Source organism: Paramormyrops kingsleyae, chromosome 19 (assembly GCF_048594095.1).
Source record: "Paramormyrops kingsleyae isolate MSU_618 chromosome 19, PKINGS_0.4, whole genome shotgun sequence".
NCBI lineage: Eukaryota > Metazoa > Chordata > Actinopteri > Osteoglossiformes > Mormyridae > Paramormyrops > Paramormyrops kingsleyae.
In genome coordinates, this window is record NC_132815.1 from 19,724,324 (window position 1) to 19,745,517 (window position 21,194).

At 44.4% G+C, this 21,194-nt stretch overlaps 1 protein-coding gene and 1 long non-coding RNA gene across 2 annotated transcripts; one reads left to right on the plus strand and one right to left on the minus strand.

Moving 5' to 3' along the window:
- Nucleotides 1-5,443: 5,443 nt before the first annotated feature.
- Nucleotides 5,444-9,998, minus strand: LOC111841765 (uncharacterized). Its single transcript, XR_002837752.2, has 4 exons — nucleotides 9,943-9,998; nucleotides 7,094-7,233; nucleotides 6,445-6,510; nucleotides 5,444-6,040 (listed from the first exon to the last, which is right to left on the minus strand). It is a non-coding gene; the product is annotated as an uncharacterized lncRNA (long non-coding RNA).
- Nucleotides 9,999-10,059: 61 nt separating this feature from the next.
- calm1b (calmodulin 1b) lies at nucleotides 10,060-18,879 on the plus strand. The gene is made up of 6 exons (XM_023807743.2): nucleotides 10,060-10,209; nucleotides 14,928-14,958; nucleotides 15,053-15,196; nucleotides 16,684-16,790; nucleotides 17,259-17,394; nucleotides 17,947-18,879. The coding sequence occupies exons 1-6, from the start codon at nucleotides 10,207-10,209 to the stop codon at nucleotides 17,973-17,975; spliced, it is 450 nt and encodes a 149-aa protein (XP_023663511.1). The 5' UTR covers nucleotides 10,060-10,206; the 3' UTR covers nucleotides 17,976-18,879.
- The last annotated feature ends 2,315 nt before the right edge of the window (nucleotides 18,880-21,194 follow it).

The window sequence follows — 21,194 nt, forward strand, 5'->3', positions numbered from 1 at the left end:
CAGCATGGTGGCTCAGTAGGTTGCAGTGTAGCCTCACACCTGGGGGCCTGGTGGGTTGAATACCACCACTGTGTTTGTGCAGTTTGCAAGGAATTCCATTTCCATCTCCCTTTCATGCGCCAACAGCCCTCGAGAAAATCACAGGGCCCTGTTTGGTATTCAGCCCTGCAGCCAATCAGCCGTACCGTCGCGGAGGGGTAATCAGCGCTGGAGAGCGCGATGCTGGAGAAGCACCGGCTTTAAGGCCCTCATCCCAGGGAGTGCTGCAGGAGTGCGAGACCCCATCAGAGTGGGGCTGCCCGTCAGGATGCTGCTCTCTTTCTTTTGTGGAAAATGTCTAGGAGGCCGAAACTTCACCACAGTACCGAACTTGCAGGTCAGAGAGCACTAACATTTGCAGAAGAGTTGCCATCTCCTCCTGAAACTGTATCTTCATCAGTGATTAATGTTCTAATTACTGATTAACAGGGTCTGCCAGTTACAAATCAAAGCTTTTCTACCTTTTCTGTCCATGGCATCTAATTACCTAATTAGCCTCTGATCCATCAGCTAATAGAGAAGGGCCTGGTGACCCAGCCTGGGACTGACCTGTGTGCAAATGCAGTGCAGCTTAATGTGATCTTATACCGGCTGGTGGTTAAGTGTGAGCTAAGCAAGTCAGTGTGGAAAGCAGTGAATGCTGGGTATCCAGAGGAAACTCACGGGGAGCAGGCGGAACTGTACACACAGCTGGGGGTCGTCAAACCTGAGGCTGCAGTGCTAAATGATGCATTGTTCAACCGCATGGGTTTATAAACCCCCTAAATAACAGTATCTGAGACCCCTATTTTCTTTGGGGTAAGGGGCAGCGGGTCGGGGGGGGGGGTGATGTGTTGTTGGTCGTTGTCTTCCTCCTCCGCAGATGACACCAATTGCTTTTAAATTTTTAGTAGCATATTCTGCAAATCATACTTTGGGAACCTATTGAATTCCTCTAGTCCAGGGGTCACCCACATGGTATGGTGCCCGTGAGCACCAGGATGCCCTCAAGGACCACACGAGTCGCCCGCAGACCTGTTCTAAAAATAGCACAACTCATCAGTGAGCAGCGTCTAAAATTTTATTTTATCCTGTTGCTATTCTTCTTTAATCACATTTGCATTTATATAGATTTGAAAATGACAATATCTAAAAAAAGCATTTAAAACATGTATATTATACATGAAGTTTAGATAAGTTTAGGAGGGCGTTTAAAACTGATAGCCCTTCATATGGCTCAATAACCGTGAAGTAGCTCTCAGTTTCAAAAAGGTTGGTGACCCCTGCCCTAGTCCTTCTGTCATGGTTTACATTGCATGGCCACTAGGTAGCTCCCTTAACCATTATTTTCACAGAATGTTTTTTATTTCTTATGAACTTTTCCTTCTTTATACTGTGATCCAAAGCCTCTTTGACCCTGTACCGATTCTCAAGAAGAAGCACTGCTGGTGTCTGGAGCACCAGCCAAAGTTGCTTCAGCTGTCCATGGTGGACTTTCTCCTTGAGCAATTACTGAACGAAGCAGAGTCATGCCGCTGATCAAGCATGACGGACACCTGTTGTTTCGTGACAGAGCGATGACACATGACCGCTTTGTAATTATTGATGTAAATTTGCATCTTGTGAATGAGTCAGGGCAATTTTTTCAGGCGAGGGAACAGACCGTGCCGAGGAGCTTCTGGAAAACGGTGCCCCTGGTGGCCAATGGTGGCAGGACGCTTAGATACTCCGCAGGGGCTAATGGTCTGATGGTCCTGGTGCATAAGCGTGAGGTGGGCGACACCCTGGACTGTGGGGGCGCCGGTCTGTTGCAGAGCAAACTCACAACCCAGGACCATGACCAGGATAGGCAGTGGGAAGATTGAGAGATGGATGAAAGATAAAAGTAAACTCCTTATACTTTACCATGTGGAAGTTCACTGATTTGAATGTAATCTATATAAAAGGATTTAGACTCTACATAGGTGGCTCTCATCTTGTATGGGTCATTGTAGATCTCTGTAGGTCGCTACATGAACCAGTCTACCACTATGAATTAACAAAATTGTAAATTAATCACAGACTAATTGCTTAAACTGATCACAAATCGCTTGGCTCCAAATATCCCCACCCATCTTCCACACCTGCTTATCCTCCACAGGGTCACTGTGGGCCTCAAGGCAGGGCACTTACTGGGCAGGATGCCAGTCCATTACAGGGGACACACTGACACAATCACACACACAATGGGAAATGTACAGGCCCCAATTCACCTACTCACATGTTTTTGGAGCGTGGGAGGAACCACACAAAAACACATCTAAATTCTGCACATGCAGAGAGACTTGGGACGGATTCAAACCACCATCCCAGGCGAAGTGGGGCTACAACGTGATCCACTGGGCCACCAGGCCATGCTAATTATAGCTCTAATTAAATAAAGATCCTTTTGTTTTCCAAACTGACCTTCACTCAGTGTTAGCTTTCTGAATATAAAGTACTTTACTGTCAGTTATTAAGAAAGCTAAATTCTGTGGTATAACAGAACTCAAGCTCTAAATGCATAACAAAGCAGAAGGTCTGGAAACATCAAAATGATGATCAGCATCCAATTTTTTTGGAATTATTATTTGCGAGCTTCACCAAAGGACGGCCGTGGCTCCACAGTCCTGCACGGTTTCCCTGGAATTCCATTTCCATCTCCCTTTCGTATGCCAACAGCCCTTGAGAAAATCTCTGGGCCCTGTTTGGTATTCAGCCCTGCAGCCAATCAGCCGTGCCGTCGTGGTGGGCTAATCAGCGCTGGAGAGTGTGATGCTGGAGAAGAGCCCGCCGTAAGGGCCTCATCCCAGGGGGTGCTGCTGCTTTCTCTCCCCCTGTCCCTCTGCTGTGTCCTCAGCTATTACTTACTGATCTCTGATCATCTCTTTTATCCCATGGTTTGAATATGTAATGAACAGAGGACGTATGCAACGGCCTTTTCATCCAAACTGCAGGATGAAACACCTGCTTCATCCTTACTGTAAAAGCAGGAGTTTCTGTTAAGGAATGATGTTAATAATCTGCTTGTGTATTCACCTTAGCCCTCCTTTTTTAATGGGTAGCATTTCCTCCTGATCGCCATTTTCCTTTGTACACGATGCCTCCTTTCATAATCTCATGCCCCAAGCTCACTGCCCTACTTTCCTCTTCTCCTTTCACCCTCCCATCTATCCTTCCTTATATGCCCTCTTTCTCCCTCTGCTGCCCGCTTCCTTCGATTACTCTGTACCTTCACCTCTTTTATCCCATTTTCTCCACCATTATCCACTCCGCTTCCATCTCCTCCCCTCCGCCACATCCTTCCATCCAGATAGTTTTTCTCCTTTGCTCTTCCATCTCTTCATCTCTCCATCTTTGCTCCCTTCTTTTACTCCTTGCTCCCTTCACTGGGGTGCTCCATCTGCTTCCTCCATTTTTTTGTCTGACCACTAGGTGGCTCTTGTGGCTGAAGTTTAAATAAACGTGGTTTAAGAAGAGCCAAACCTTTGTTTTTAACTGAGAAAAAAGGAATGAAAAGCGACACTAATGCAGACCAAGAAGGCAGGAAATCAGTTTCCATCAACACTACACAGAAGGGAATGAATACACATCACAGAGAAATTCCATGTTAAGACTAGTGACCTGGTTTAATTCTCCTGCATGCAAATCACTTGGGCTTCCTTGATAAAGCACCAGAACATCGGTGCATAAACTGGAGGCACGACCTTCTCTAATGTTCTAACTTGGTCATTCTTCAACAGCCCAGAGTCCCCTACCTCATACCCTAAGCATCCTGCCCCAGGCTCCAGGACCTTTGTGACCCTGCACTGGAAAAGCTGTTGTTGAAGATGGTGAGATTGGTGGATATAGTCCTTTCTGCCCAAAACTCTCTCTAGTCAAAATTGTAATAACCACATCCCATAAGGGGTATGGCCGTTCCCAATAGATGGAGAATCTTAGAATCCCATGTCATGTGATTCTACAAGCAATTTATGACTCTGCTTTTAATGCTTTTGGGAAACAAGAAGCTCTCCACACTGTACATATTTGGCTCCTCATCAACACCTCACATCACCACACACAGCAAATAGCTCAGTAACGTATTTTTTTCCGCTGGTGAAATTATTCACGCTTATACGTTTATATACACGAGGCTTTCTTCCTCTTTGCTCATCCTTCCTGTCTGCCATACCTACCTTTAGTTCCCTGTTTATTTAATTTTCTCCTGGCATGGAAAGCAGGAGATGATTGTAAGTGTTTACAATGTATTATGATTATGCTGATGATTAATTTCCATAAGAGTCATATCCTGACTGCCGCTCCAGATTCATTATTAAATTATGGCTTGTCCTGATATTTAGCCACCCTAAGTTCTCTTGATAGTCGCATTAATAGTAGCCATACAGGTTTGTAACTGCTGACCTGATAGCGATATTGTAGCAAAGCAGCCGGCATGATAAGATCAAGCTTCATTTGTATTGCATTTCTTTGTTTTTCTTCCCTTCACTGTCTAGCATGCTGTTTTACGCCATACCTGGATTTCTTTGAATTTTGCTCTGCATTAATTTTGCTTGTAGAAACTCAGTTTTCATTTTAATCTACAGAAACAGTATACCAACACGTTTATTTTTTATAATTATTGCTTATATTATTTGACATATCATCCAGTACTTTGTTCATTTGTAATATATTGTGCTATGGTGTATAAACAGCGTTTAAAATTACTTTGCAGGAAAGCACGTCATTGTCAATATGAACAGGCACACACACACACACACACAAACACACAAACAAACCACATAGTCCTCTACCAGTCACAGGCCAGCCTCCCTTGGATGAGATTCAGTGTCATTTTCTCTCCAGTTCTGCTCCTCCATTCTGTCATCTGTTTAAACCAGCGAGAACCTGATGACCGCTGAGGAATTTGAAGGAGAGGGACCATCTGACATAAACCCTAACACTCCAAAATGCAGAGCCAAGGCTTAACCATCTATTTCTCTGTATACTGAAAGGACCTTCCTCTGGGAGAATGAACCTAATATTGTTCATATTTATTGTTTAAAAAAAACAACATGCCCATGAGCTAGAAATGCAGCAGCTGATCGTCAAATACAGAGCTCAGTATAATTTAGTAAATCCATGATATGACTCATGATGTGTTGCCTTGCAAATATGTTTTACCGTGCCAGTTCAACCACTGCTTCAACATACTGTACTGTACGCCTAAGCCCATCAACTCCACGAAAAACACAAACCTGACCCATATCAGGTGTGGTTTATACTGGGCAAATACTTCAGACTCCTGCAAGTATTTTTTTTTTGTAGTTTTTAGTCTTCATTCAAATGTGTAAACTAAACGCAATTTAATCACAATTTGTAGGGTGACTCATGCACTTATCAATCAATCAATCCATCCATCCATCCATCCATCCATCCTTTATCCTGTACAGGGTCACCGTGAGCCTGGCGCCCACCCCAAAAAGTAGATTGGAACACCCTGCACAAGATGTCAGTGTGCCATATACAAAAGTATTTCATATTTCATATAAATTACTGAATAAAAATGAAGCTTTGAAACCCACATTTCGTGGCTTTAATATGTAATGTCAGTCACTCTCAATTTATCCCAATGACAATGAGCAACTAATGCAAAAAGGGTTCCATCCATTTTCTGCAACCGTTTGTCCTATTCAGGGTCACAGGAGATCCGGAACCTATCCCAGAGGCCACAGGTGCAAGCCAGGGGACAACCCAGGCTGGGGCGCCAACCCATCACAGGGCACACTCATACACCATTCACTCATACACCATTCACTCATACACCATTCACTCATACATGCTCAACTATGGGCAATTTGGTAACTCCAATTCACCTCAGCTTGTTTTTGGACTGTAGGGGGAAATTGGAGTATCTACAGGAAACCCCACAATGAAACGTGAAGAACATGCAAACTCCACACATGGAGCCATGGAACCCTGGTCTCAGAGGTGTGAGGCCCACAGTGCTAACCACTGCATCACTCTGCAAAAAGAATAAAACCAGCAAGTTATTGAAACACATGATCATTCCACCCACAGTCATTTTTCAAGCCCCATTTCTTCCATTACTACTAAAAAGTTACATCTTCTCTAAACACAAAAACTAGTCTTGAGATATACATGCAATTTGTTTTACTGAAGCAAATAAGATGAAAGTCTGCATGACAACCTGTCAGCATGACAACAAGAAATACAGCAATTTAACCAGCTGTAGATAAGAGATCTACAAGAGAACTTTTCCCTTCCATAATGCAGAATAAATTACACTCTTTATAGCAGATAACAGAAAGTGTTAAATCACACCTTTGAGTAGGCTTACGAATGTAAAGGCTCCATTCTTTTTTTAGGCGTTTAATAAGAAAAGCACATGACATTTAGGGAACTTACGTAAATTTTAAAAAGGCATTCACTTTCGCAGATTTCAGAAGGTAATTCTGCGACGATTCTTCACACCTGCATATTTTGAAATGCAGTCTGTCTCAGTTTCAGAGCCAGGGCTCATCTGACTTCAAACTGCACCACCGGCCAGATGGAGAACTGGTAGGTTAGAACTGCAAACCCAGCACTACACACATGTAGCGGCATCAGAAGGATTGGACATGGTATAAATCACGCTTGGGCTAACGAGGAATACCGTCAACCATGTGCAATGAAGTAACACTCCAATGATGCTTATTTGTGCTTCAATATTGTAATGGCTGGACTGAACTGAGACACTCATGGTTAGCTACCCCTGTCCACCCTAAAATTTCTAGAGAATAAATAAAACATTAAAGAAAGACATTAAGGAATGAAGCAACAATGAGGTTTATGAGCATTTTTATACTTTGAGATTTTAGATACTCCTTAGTGTTAGACCCTTTAGAGATCAGCCCATAACATTACTTCTAAAGTGAAAACCAAAGGTAACTAAGAAATGTGGTACGTTTGTGTTTGTAGTGCTCTGGTTTTATTTACGATAAATAGAACAGAGCTATAATTATGAGCTTGCTGACCTTCTGCAGAAACACGTCAGCTTAGGTGGGGGGACACCTACCACCAGGCCGCAGCCTCTGCTTTTTCGCCAGCGTGGCAGAGCCAGCGGCCAGCAGGCATCTAAGAGTCACAGCGGAGATCCGATGCCAAAACCTGTTCCATCGGTCCTCGGGGACGAGAACCATGTGGGTTATAAACCAGCTGTATGACACGAAAACAAAGTTAAGAACTTGTACTGAAAAGTCACTTTATAAATTGGATGTCAAAATGCCCCACTACAGTCCTACAGACTTGAGTATAAACTGTCTTAAACGTGCCTAAAACAGAAGCTTCTGTCTCATTATGTCGAAAGTGTTATATCCTCAATGATTGTGGCTTGTTGTCAAAAGACTCTGTTTTTGTAAATGTTCTGCTACTATAAAGCAAGAGTAAGTGTGAATGTATTTTATGTTACCTATTATTAATTATTATTACTGTATGTGGATGACAGACAGAAATCCAGGAGCCATTACTCTATATCAGTGTCCCATTTGGGGGCTGTGTCACATTACAAAAAGGGTGGGGCCAAAATGGAGGAGGGACCCCTATATGCTGAGGGTCATAAGACCTCTATGGTTTCCCCAGCTCCGTGCTGCAAAAGCACAACAGTCTTTCTAACAGACTGGCCACTCTCACCATGCACGTGCTCAGGGCTGGAGAGTAACTGCACTGCTGCCTGCAATAGCAGCCCCCACCTTCCTAACAACCTCTTCTGTCCTGACCCATCTGACCAAGGGCTTCTCCTCTTGGCGTTTAGTCAAAAGACTCCAATGCTTCACCTGCATTGAGTCTGCAGTGCACCCAGACACACTGGTGCGCTGTTTTTAACTCTTTATTTAATGAGCAGCCTGCATTATTAGTTATTATTATTATTACAACATTCCAGGTTAAATATGTGTCTCAAAAATAGAACAATTGTTATGTTGCTACTATCTGTCACTGAAATACTGTCATGGGAAATACTCACTATGATTCCAGAATACTGTGGCAGTATTTTAGTATAGCATGTGCAGGTATTCAAGCACAGAACTAGATTTAATAGTTGCAACTTGGAATTCTGGGTATTAAATATATTCAAAAACGTTGCCAGATAGGTTACCTGTGTTGTCTCGCTAAACTTTCCTCTGTATCATAATGTAGCGTTCGTAGGACAATGAGTAAAATATCATTTGAACTAGTAATTGTGTGTCTGACTTCTTGTGGTATATAAGATGTAAATGTGCTTAAAGACAAGTTCACACTATAGATTCTTTATGCCCACCGAAATAGAGACGAGAAAACAGAAATAGAAACGTATTATAAAATTAGTCAGATCTTTAATTTTTTAAATCGTTTCAATCAAATGTGTGTTGTTTTCGGTTGTTAATCCAGTGTTCGTCAATGATATTAGTTACCATTAATCTAAGGAGAGTTTAAACTCTCCGTTAAGATTTTTAAAGTTTGAGGCAGTTTCCACTTTACTGTTATGAGCAGAGAATGCTCTGTCCGTAACGAATAATCCGCTCACCTACCACGCGGTTGGACTGAACCCAAAGTATTATTTTTTTTTTATTCAACTGCGGATTCTCTAAACGAAAAACATACAACTATGCGGTTTACAGTAACCAGTATCTAGTCCCCATTGGTCTACGTTCGCCGTCCACAGGTACAGTGACTTCCGTATAGTGCGTCCAAAAATCCATGCATTCACGTAGGAAACCGTACTGAAACAGGAATCGTAACTCCTGGCCAAATAATAAACTCGTAAAAAAATGTTAAAGCGCATGAAACGGCTTTTGTCTTTTTTATGAGGTTACATTCATCCCACTTCCACCTAGCGCCACTGCTTGGCGCATTGCGGGTCTTACACGGCCAATAACTCGCGACAACACACCGTGTACAACATTGCAGGTTTCCTCTGACCAATAGGCTGCGCCGTCACAGAGAGCGTCGCGATGTCTCCGGCGTCAACCAGGAAGTATCCTTCCGCTGATATTAAATAGTGCATTGATTGAGTGAAATTGAATGCTTTACGGAAAGTAATAAATTATTGTTTGTGGTTTCCTACTGATTATACGGGCAAATGTGATATCTTAGAAATCACCCCCAGCAACAAAATGTGTGGTTAGTTGGGCATTGTTCATACTGATCATGCAATTGTTGGCACATATTGCGCAATAGTGGATCCTTAAGAGGCAAATTTATCCCATTTAGCTGCTTTCTTCAGTATGTTACGAGAATATATCCATTAAAAAGATTGACACTAGAAAACAAATTGCGGGCTAAATCCACAATTGTGAAAAGTTGATATTCACGTTAACAACTACCCAGTTCAAATACGGTCACTGCGACATGTAACTGCAACAAGTACACGTTTCTATAATTCATGCATTCAAGAAACGAGTTACAGCATATTCATTTTTGAGCTAATCATGTTTATCGGAACGATGAATAGGGAAGCCTTCTTTTAAATCTTCACTTTCATTGTTTGACTGCAAGAATTATAGTTTTTCAAAACATGAAACCAAAACTCTTGCGTGTTTGATATTAATATTCTATACAATTAATGAGTAGATAAATATATAGCATCTCTTAAATATTCTAACTGGATATACTAGTAAAATTAAAATATAAACAACATGTCATGTCTTGGGTTCAGCGCAACAGTTGACCTCAAGTGTTAGGAACCTTCCTTCGCATGCAGTCACCCCTTATGAACTTTATCAAGGAACTTGGTACTTGTACGCAGAACACGTGCTGTATTGCAAATATTCAGACTATATGAGTTCTCCCATTAATTACATCTGGACATTATTATGCATCATGTTATTCAGCACAGTGTTTATGACAGGTATTTTCGCGATTCGAATGGTTTACCGCAGCGACACTCACTTCACGGAAACGCGAGCCGGAGACAACTTCCGACGTGCTCGTCCCCGCCCTCTTTTGACGGCTCAGTGGGAGGAGCTTCGAAATGGTTCCTGCGGAACGGAAATGAGGAAGTTCGTGATGAGTGGCCGTGCGGCGGAGGAATACACATTTACGGAGATATTGACAGAAGCAGATACACACCTTCAGCCCACGGCCAGAGATTACACTCGGATCCAAGCAGCTGTCTGGTTTGCTTAGTACCTAGAGGACTTAGCTCCACTCGACATGGTATGTATTTTGAATCGATGTACTCTACTGTCATATGGGGATGGGTTTCGAATGTAAGTCATAGGTACGGGACATATAAGATAGGAATTTCATCGAAGAGAAACAAGTGTGATTTGCATGTGGTATTTCTTGTAATATGTACCTGGTTATGTTTTTTACTTACCTGGTGATTTTTTTTTATAAACGTGCAATGGCGATCGCTCAGCGTCGGTCTTATTCTGAAAGCTTGTCGTACTTAAATGAATGTTCAGGGCCATTGGGCTTCGTGAAACGGTGCTTGGCGCTGACAAAATGGAGCTGCGTTCTCCGGTGGATGTGCGCCTTCGCGGCGGTGCTGGGTGGGTGGCTGGCTGCTTCTACGTGGGACGTCCGGCTGTCTCTCTCGGGTCGTAGAGGCGATTGATGCTGCGCCCCTTTGGGATCACCGATCGGATGCAGCGCATTGCCGGGGGGGTGGGGTCAGTGAATTTACCGAGTAGATCTGGCCGGCCTGCTTATTCCCCTGCCTGTGGTGCACTCGGCAGGGCGACTGCATGTACCGCCTCGGGCTGGGCTGGGTTTTTGGGTGTTACGCCTTAAGTCCGCCGACCCGCTTGGATCTCCTGATCGAAGACGTGGACTTTGTTAGACAGCATCACGGGTACCAGCGGAGCCGAGTCCATTATATCACCTTCGCTTTTCATCGTCTATCACACCCCCCTTTTCGATGGAAAATTACAATATATATTATTAATAGGCTACTGATCACAGATGTTGGGGTTTTTTAGCCAATTAAAATTTATGTTTTACTGAGATCTTCCCTCTCATTTTAAATGAAACCTTAGTGCAGCTCAGTCTGTCCCGTCTTCCGCGGTTGGGGTCTTTGCCCACATTTACTGCACCGCCGCAGATGCGGCCGATGAGAGGGAGTAGGGACGGGATCCGGGCGGCACATGGACCTGCGCTGCCCGGTACGCACCGTTTTCGATGGAGGTTTGTAGGTTAGACGGCTTTTCATGGGGGGTAGTTGCTGTACATGGCGTAACTCTGAATGCGTGCTGCGAGCATCATTCGAGAGACTAGACATTGATTTCCGTATCTTAAAATGCAGAGTATGCCTTGTCCACCCTCGCTGCTGTCTGCTCTTATACGATCAGGTGTACTCGTGAACTATACTGTGCTTGGTTTTAATAGTCTGGCTTGATAACACAGACAATCTTGTTATGTGTCGATTTCGCATCTTGTTTGTCGACATGAGTTATAAGGCTGTAATCTCATTGAGGATTATCCCTCAACATGCACCTTTCCGGACCTGGTAGTGTCAGAGTTTATTAGGAAACCCTTAAAACACATTGTAACTTGTAATATATTAATCACTTGGGGATTTGATTTCAAAATGAAATTCTGGTGTTACGTGGCCAAGCAATAAGCTGCTAGAAGCATTTCGACTTTGCAGCCCTCGTTATTCCTAACAGCACTTTTTAGTCAATAGAAGGGTTTTGAGTAAAGAGAAAAACCAGGCAAAAAATGGCTTCTCATTTAAAACTATATGCAATAGCTGAGGCAATGCATACTGTATACCTCATTTTTGGGAAATAATATTTTTTTTTTTCTTTGGACAACATTATTCTGAAGATTCCTTGGCTTCAGACGAATTCAGCCTCTCTATCCTCCCAGTTTTTAAGGATTTCGTACAAACAGAAACTTTGCCCAGGCCATTACCCATTTGGGTGACAGACGTAGTACTTGGGAACCTTTTGGAAGATCTTTAAACATTCTCTAAAGTCACACAGCTAACATCTTACACTTTCATTTGTGTGACCTTTCAGTTTTTTTTTTTTTTTTTTAATTAATTGTCTGGTAACTTTCCCAACTTTGGTCAAATCCATCACATAAAAATAAGACCCATTCAATGACTGATTATTATCCCATTAGTGAGATCTCTCAGTGGCAGATCTGGCCAGAATTGACGTATGAAGATTTTTCAGCGTGATGCTATAGTGTGAAATTGGTAATGGGCTCTAGGTGTTCAATCAGTGCATTGCGTAGCTTTAACGTCTCAACTCCAGTCAACAGAGGAGACTTCTGGCAAAGAGCAGGACAATGAGTAGCCGCTGCTGTTCTGGTTTTCAGACGGGTTTTCTTTTCCCCTAAATGAACTCCACTTCTCTGACTAGCACAGCCACCCGATTGTTTGGGTGACACTTTCAACAGTCTTGTAAAGCTAAATGATTTTTGAAACCTTATCACTAGAACAAGTGAAAGGAATCCGTTTAGCCAGGCATGACTCTAGGGGAAAATGACTCCAGACATCATTGATTGTTGGACATCAGTGCTGCTGTCTTGCAAACTGCTTATACGTGCAGATTCTGTTTCACAAGCAACTTTTAAACTTTGATCTATCTGTAAATATGACAAACAAGCTTATGGATTTTGCTTTTGCTCAAAGCCGTGAGCAAAACTTGCTGCTTGTAGCTGTGTTTGTATTATGTTTTATTAAGAGGAACCAGTCTGAGCTCTCTATGCTTTGTTAGATGTAGTGGTTACTCCGGTCTTTGTTCCTAGTTTAAATGCAGTTTTCCCTTGAAGCCTCTTTTTCTGGCAGTTCTGTTAGGCATTTATGAGGTCAGATTCTATACAGAAAGTAGCATTTCTTAAGGCCATGGGGTCAGCAGCAGATGTGCAGGAGGTTGATCACCCCCAAGAGTCAGAGGTTGGCAATCTTAAGAACCGTGACCCCTCCCCGATTCTGCTTTAACCATTTATCCTCTGCATTGCAAGCCTGAACACTATGGCAGGAAATGCAAGGCATGAAGAATAGGGCACTCTGGAAGGGGTGACGTGCTGTTAAATTTAACAGTAAAGTTGTCTTGTCCTTCTGTTTCTCAGGCATAGTAAGGCCTGTGTTCCTGTCCCTTGACTGTGGGGAAGGTTTTTTTCTTCCCTATCTCTCTTCCTCGTTCACATGGCAGAAATTCAGGCCGATGAGCTGTTCCACTCAGTATATCTTCCCCCCGAAAAATACCTGTGCACACGGTCCGGAGCATAAGCTGTAACCGATGCTGTTTTAAAGAGGTCAGAGGGCCAGCGGGTGTTATAGTGGCACCACATTATACCCCTCACCATGTGCCACATCCTGCATACCCCTGTATCTTTAATCATTTAACACCTGGTGACTCCAGGCTGCAATGGGGATTGGGGGCTCGGGGGTAGGTGGGGGGGGTGGGGGGTGCACCCAGCTGGGCAAGTCGCCAAGAGCACTAAATCACGCATGAGAGGATGGGGAATGGGAGCGTGAAGGAGCGAGATCTGCCCCCTCTCCTGCAATGCAAAAAATGCAGAAACGTGGGGAAGAAATTCCACTGCAAAGACAACCGTCGCCAACGCCTCGTTGTCCGTGTAAGCGGCCTGCTGAAAGAGCAGCGTGTTTGCAGCCTGACGTAATGAGGGAGCAGCGGCGCATCCAAAGCCGCTCGCATTCCTGACAAGTCGCACTCATTTGTGTCGCTTCATGTCTGGATTAGTCATCAGGTAATACCGATTTTTATTCCTTAGTTCCAGCACAGTGTTTAGGCCTAGCATAATACCGAAGTGAAATGAATGTGGGTGAACAGGTGGCCGAAAGACTCATTCCAATTTTGATTTTAGTCTATTTCTCAGCAAAATTTTGGGAGAGAGCCCAGGATGCAGTCAGAGGGATTTTGGAAGCAGGTGGTGGCTCTTCTGTTTGTGTTCCTCAGAAGCGTCTGCCATGTGCTGCCACCCCCCGTCACCAGGGGGCAGCACAAGTGTCATAACGTGGCCTGTAGGGTTACTCTGTCCAGTAGGTGAGGAGCTACCTGCAGGTTATGTCGTCTCGCCTTGGGGTCGCCAACTGGGACTGTGCTTGTCATATGCTAGACCTGTCTCACAAAGCCCAAGATATTCTAAATGGATGTTTTCCAACCCGGTCCTCGGGAACCTCCAGACGGTCCTCGTTCTTGTTCCCTCCCAAATCCCTATGAGGGAGAAATATATCGTGGACAGTCTGGGGATCCCTGAGGCCTGGGCTGAGAGATACTCCTCTTAATGACCCTGGGGGGGTCATTCTCGTTGGTGTCCCATATGTCAAGAAAGCAGAATCTAGGTAATGGTCAGAGTGCAAAGAAAGTCCGGTCTGTCCTGACCGTCCTCTGTGCAGGACCCGCAGTGGCCTGTTTCATGCTGAGAATTAGTGCTTTTTGGTAAAACTATTCATGCCATCTTCTCTGGCCGCAGCAAGGTCATTAAAGTCAAGCACATTCTGATGCTTCTCTCTGATGGTAGCATAGCACAACACAACTGGCTCCTTATTTTCTCTCTATGCCAGGATGGTGACTTATGCAACATCTTCCAGATATGAAATGGTACTTTACACTCTTATCTGGGCCTCTCTGGGCCTCTCGGAACAGTTTATTCATTAATGCTGCTTACAGCTCATAAGGCACTGTGGCATTGGGGTATTAGGTGATGATAGAAACCCTTTAGGCTGATGTGCCCTTCAGTGTGAGCTTTGACCTAATTCTCTCCAGTAACAACATGTAAATCATTTTGGGGTGCCTCTGAAATGACTTTTATAACCTTCAAGTTCAGTGTGCATCAGTGTGCTTTTATTTTAGTTTTTATGCATCTGAACCGTATGGGGAAGACGAGCAGGAAAAGCAAAGGGTTGTCTTGACTGGTGAAATAAGTCCTGTCTCTCTCTGGTTTTGCTCTTTCAGGCTGACCAACTGACAGAGGAGCAGATTGCAGGTAAGAGAACCTATCTTAATGATCTAGTTAACACTTTCGATGTTTGGGGTTACCCTGTTAAACCGTGTATGTAATCATATTCCCCCCTCCCCAGAATTCAAGGAGGCCTTCTCCTTGTTTGATAAGGATGGCGACGGCACCATCACGACCAAAGAGCTGGGCACGGTGATGAGGTCGCTGGGGCAGAATCCCACTGAGGCAGAGCTGCAGGACATGATCAACGAGGTAGACGCAGACGGTGAGTGCCAGGCTGCTCGGTGGCACCGGGGCACCGTTTTTGCATCGAATCTCCGCCCAGTTACCCTGCCCAGACTTACTGTCTGCCAACGGTGGCTTGCTCCTCTGATGTCAACATAAGATACGGTGCTGTGCTATTCTTCAAGAGTCGACTGACAACAGGTGTTCCTGTTGGCTGCCGCCCAATTCCGGATTAGCATAATGAATGCAGCTGACCGATTGGCTGACAGCCAGGATCCCGCCCACTTTCCCCCAGAGTTGGATAGATCCTGAACTGGCCTGGGACAGGGGTACTTGGGTGTGGCTGTCAGGGTGCGATGAGCCTCTCTGACTGCTGCGTGCCTCAGACTTTGCAGCTTACTACAGTCCTGGCAGTATCCATTAGCATTAGCGTTTCTGAAGTGCTTCCACACTGTATGTGGTGCTCTCAGGTGACACAATGTCCAGGATTATCCAGAACATGCGTGACTGTGAGGAGTTTTTTTTTTTTTTTTTTTTAATCATTAAATAGCACTTTCAGGAACGCTATTACCTAGCGAATCAAAACCGCTATGTGCTGAGCTTAATTTGATATGTATACTAAATTTGGAGATGGTTTCTTTTCTAGGTCAATCAAATTAAACATTTGGTCAGTCATTAATCTGGAAGTGAATTGCGTCGTGCACTCGCGTCGTCGTCGTCCTGATGTTTTGGGGCGCTTGTTGTCGAGCATCGCTGCCACAGTAACACCCTTGCGGCATGGCATAAGCCCCGTTTCCTAAACCCCTCACTGTAAGGTGCTTGCTCTCAATGGAATGCCATGTCACATGCTCACCCTGAAACTGGATGGCTGGCGAGCGCGCTGAACATAGTGATTGTTGCCATGGGGATTGGGGTGTTGGGAGAGGGGGGGTGTCTGGCTGTTTTACGTGAAAAGGCCCAAATCTATCCAGCAGTACTCTGTGTTCAGATCTAAAGATTCATCACTTGGATGCATGAGGAGTCCATACTGCTGTATGCCCTTTGTGTGTGAGTCAGAAGCAACCAGTTCCTGTTTTTGCCAGATATGGAGGAATGGGGTGTTGGCCCTATGCTATGCTATGCTTTGCTAGTCATAATGGCTTCTATGAAATCCAACTGCCCCTGGCCTCTGATGGCAGAAGCCCACCCCCTCTCTCCATAAAGTCATTGATTTTGGCAGTACCCAGCTGGGTGGTGCCTTTACGTTTCTTGGAAGTTCCACTCACATGTGGCCTTTTTGGGAGGCAAAGTCCCGAGGACTTTGGCTGAGTTGCGTTGCTCCGTTCTGAGAATCCCGCCACTTTCAACAGAGCCGCCTCAGCAACAATTTCACTGCCAAGCACAGGATCTTAAGGCAAAATCTGACTCTGAGACAGTGAACAAAATCCGTAGGGTACCTTCTGTGTGTATTCTGATCTAATGCCTAACGAGGGGGTTTAGCAGTAATGCTAACAGAGGAAGGCTAACGAGACTTCTCTCATCTTCCAGGTAATGGCACAATCGACTTCCCGGAGTTTTTGACCATGATGGCCAGGAAAATGAAGGACACTGACAGTGAGGAGGAGATCCGCGAAGCCTTCCGGGTTTTCGACAAGGTGTGTGATTCCTACCATCCACCGGCTCCACCTTGGCTCTTTTGGTGCCCTGCCTTTGACTGAAGGTCGTCTTCCTCTGTAACGTTCACACACACCTGCTTCTTCCCGCAAGATGGAAGAATCCTCAGGACAAAGGAGGTGGTATTGTGTTGACTGTACTGTGACCTCAAACCTGGAGGCTTAAATCCCAGAGGAGAATGTGTTGTACCGTTACATTACTTTAATTGCAGTTAGATGGATGATGATTTGAGCTGAAAAGTGGCTCTTGATTAAATTATTTTCAAATCAGATTTGTAATGCTTAGTAAATCCACCTTGAGGTATCGTGTAGCTTAGGTTCTAGTGTTTACTTTTTTGACTTGTTACAGTCAGAGGTATAAGTTAGTTTTATTCTGCTTGGTTGAGCTTCCTTTACTGCCATGCCCCTTTGTGGCCGACACTCGCCATTGCATGTCACTCCCTCCTGCAGGACGGCAACGGCTACATCAGCGCTGCTGAGCTGCGCCACGTCATGACCAACCTGGGGGAGAAGCTGACGGACGAGGAGGTCGACGAGATGATCAGGGAAGCGGATATCGACGGGGACGGCCAAGTCAACTACGAAGGTAAGACAAAGTGTTGGCTGAGCAGCCTTCCACCCCCCCACCCCCCTTTCTGAATAGTCTGCCTTTCCCCCACGCTCCTCCTCGACTCTCTGACTTGCCACCATCCTCCCAGTTATCAGTCCCTTGGTGTGGATCGCCGTGCCATTATGGCATGTCATCCCACTTCAGACCAGTGGATCTGGAGCAGGTGCTGGTGGGCTGAATGGTCTGCTGGTCTTCCCACCTATTTTAAACCTTGGTAACCTCAGTCTTGAGGACCATCTGACATAATCAGGTTAGTATAGTGATCAGCTCCAGTAGGCCGAGCCAAACGCACTACCGTCCCAACAGGATCAGGGCCACTTCCCCATCTGCTAGGGGCCAAAAACTCCAACAAATTTGGAAACATGAGCCCAATCCCTCCCTTTCACACTAGCGATAGCGAGATGGATAGCGAGCGCTAACAGTAATAATTCACAGCTCACTAGAAGTACTCCCTCGCCCCCCCCCAACCCCTCTTTCCTGTCAGATATCCAGCATTAACTCCTGCATCTGTGCATTTGTGTTTTGCAGAATTTGTACAAATGATGACTGCAAAATGAAGCTCTCCAGATCTTTCCTTGCGCCTTCTTCGAAGGGAAAAAAATAATCAAATGTTTTACTTACCTCTTGCAAAAATGTTCATTTATTCATACTGTTTCTGTATAGAATACATAAGTGAATGTTGGGGGGTGGGGTGGGGGACTTGTGTCCATGCTGGGAAAAGATTAAGAAGAAGGGTCTGCATGAAATTCTAGTTGTCCTGTCCCCAAAGATCAGTATAGCCTCAGTGATTAAAAAATAACCAACTATACTACCTTGAAAACAAACAAAAAAAATAGCAGTTGGCAAACTTGAGTTCCATTTGCTAGTGACTGGGCTGGCCGTGTTTTTCTTCTTCGTTTCCTGCATGCAGCTTGAGGTCGGGGTGTTCTCTGGCACTGCTAACGTGCTAACGTGCTAATTCAACAGCAGGGTTAGTGTCCTCAGCATGGTGCAGGAGGGATTTTGAGATTTAAAAAAAAAAATGCTTGGAGAGAATCAGGGTGGGAATCAGGCTTAAGGAATTTGAGACTTTGTGTGTTAAAACTTTTTTTTTTAATGAAGGGGGAAAAAAGATTAGACATTTGGCATGTTGGTTTCTTCTGAAGACTACTTCCTCATTGTGGCTTGTATGAGGGTATGGGGTGGTGCAGGTGTTGAAATGATGTCACAGTTGCTTTTTGCATTAAAAGTTTAAAAAAAAAAAACAAAAAAAAAGTCTCTTGCGAAGAGGGATCCTGGTCGACTTTCCCGTTTTATATCTTCTGTTCTGACAACCTGAGTGTGTTGATTTCGTCTTGTATGTCTGCAAAGCGTAGGATTTCAGCACAAGTATTCTAGGCTGTCTGTCTGAATAAAGTTTACATCCATTCCAAGTTGTACATGCTAGTTTTTTTCCCCCCCAATAAAAATCCATCAACTTTATGAGCTGTATTGCGTATTATTTATTCATTCCACCAAGTTTGCTTTGCAAATAGCTTAATTGATAAGTACAGTTGCTCCTTGAGTATGACGAGCCTGACTTTTTTTTTTTTTTTTTTTTTTCCATTGAATTATACAGGAAGTATGAACCGATTTTGCAGAGAGGCAGAATGCTCAGTGTTTGGGGTCGTGCTCATTTCTCCATGATCTCCATCTCTGTCATGAATTCTTCACTGCTAGCATTAGCCATAGCAGCTTTTTCCTCTTTCCGAGCAGAGAGGTCTCCTTGTACGGGCTGGGTGCCATCGCTTTGGCCTAGAGGGAGCCCTGCACCTGTTCCTTTCCATAGTTTCCATCTGACTTTTAATCCTGGCCGCTTTGGCCGGAGAGTACCTTCTTGAGGTGTGCTTTCCCACTTTCCTCCCTTCAGTGAACAGCCAGGTAGTGTCCCTTCTACTCCGATCAGTGACCTCAAAGGAGTCCCCTAAACCAGCAAGTTCCTGTTCCAGAGCCTTCCTCCTCCCTCCGGCGGTCTGAGGCTATGGCGCATGTCGTGGCGATCTGCAAGCCTGCGTGCTTTTTACTGGCACAGCCTCCTCTTGTTCTCAGGAACGTCTCGTCTTTGGTAATCCGCCAGTTTGCCCGGGCAACCGCGCCACGCTGGACTGGGACACTGGGGTTTCGAACAGGCATGTGGGAGTTTAGTTGGACAAAAAAAATGTTCTATATGTGGGGCTTTACCTAAGACTCTGAACTGATTTCTCTCTCTAGGGATACAGACCTAGTTAACTTTCTTCCCTCCAATGGTGTGTGTTACATAATGGAGATTAATAATAAACCTGTCATGGGTGGTATCTGGGAAAAAAAAAATGATTGTTTGTCTCATCTTTGCTTCATAATTCCCCTGATGGATACCAGATTCCTGTTTCAGCTGGAAAGCGGCGGTATATCAGCCTTAGTTATCTGACACCTGCCTGCTCACCTGCATGTGTGTCTAGAAAATACGGTTGCTGAGTCATAGTTTTTTCATCTAGTTCTGAACAATGGCTGGTGTCATCTTCAGTGCTTCTGTACTGTGCTGAGACACACTGATTGCCCAGACAGAGAGGGATGTTTTTGTTTGTTTAGTCTGCCTCACTTCTCTCATCTTGTTGTCGATTGATGGGGTTGGTGTATCGTTGGGGAGTCATGCCAGATCTTTCTGTGACTGGAGCCAGTCCTTTAATGGGCAACATTCTCTTTTTTTTTTTGGTGGGGAAAAGAGGGGGTGAGTAACATGGTCTAGTGGTACCCCTTATCAAGGTTAATGATAGTTCTGAAACCCCAGGAAACCTCTTCCTTGGCCATTGTTCCCAACTGGCATTGCTTGAAGGTCCAACAGACCCAGAGGAATCCCTGTCCTTCCCGTATGCCTCCAGGGGCACACTTTCCAAAAAAGGATGAGAAGTTGACCCTTCGAACAAAAATGTGCATTTACCATAGCCACGAGGACGAGACACCTACATAAATTCGTGTGAGGCTTCACTGCTACCCAACCACAACCAATCATTCTGCTCAATTTTCAAGAAACACCACAATTAGCTCATTCAACCACTGAGCTGCTCAGCCTTCGTCTGCTAATACTTGATAATATACTGCCTGGCCAAAAAAAAAATCACAGTTTGAATTTAAATCAGCAATAATCATTGGATCATTATTACAGTTCAGCAACATTATGCAGCAATAAAGTGAAGTCAGCTGAGTACCTGAATCTACTGAACGGCCAGGTTATCCCAGCAATGGATTTTTTCCTTTCCTAATGGCATGGGCATATTCCGCGATGATAATGCCAAGATTGATCAGGCTCGAATTGTCAAAGAGTGGTTCAGGGTGCATGAGGAATAATTTTTGCACATGATTTGGCCACCAAAACCCCACTGAAAGTATTTTAGATGTACTGAAGAAGACTTTACAGACTGATTCAACTCACCTATCATCAAAACAAGATCTCAACCAGAAATTAATGCAAATCTGAATTTAAAAAATGTTAAGATGTTGCATAAACACATGGAAACAAAATGTTAGTTTGTGACAATATTTTTGGCCAGGCAGTGTAGTCTTTTGTCCATAGTGGATACTCCTGTATTTTGCACATGTCCCATAGATCCCTAGTTGGTTTGTTGGGTTCTTAGAATGTTTTGTAATGTATTTTGTAGTTTCTACTAAAATGCTAACCTGCTACTGTTGACTTACTGGAAGCTCAGTCTAGCAGCACTTAAGTATGGTTGGCAGGTGAATGCCTCACAAACTGCCAAGCAAGTCTCTGCTAAATTAATAAA

Bases quoted from the DNA above. Each gene is read 5' to 3' on its own strand.
- calm1b (XM_023807743.2), top strand. The intron at 16,791-17,258 runs GTGTGTGATTCC...TCCCTCCTGCAG, and splicing joins CCTTCCGGGTTTTCGACAAG to GACGGCAACGGCTACATCAG. The intron at 17,395-17,946 runs GTAAGACAAAGT...TGTGTTTTGCAG, and splicing joins CGGCCAAGTCAACTACGAAG to AATTTGTACAAATGATGACT.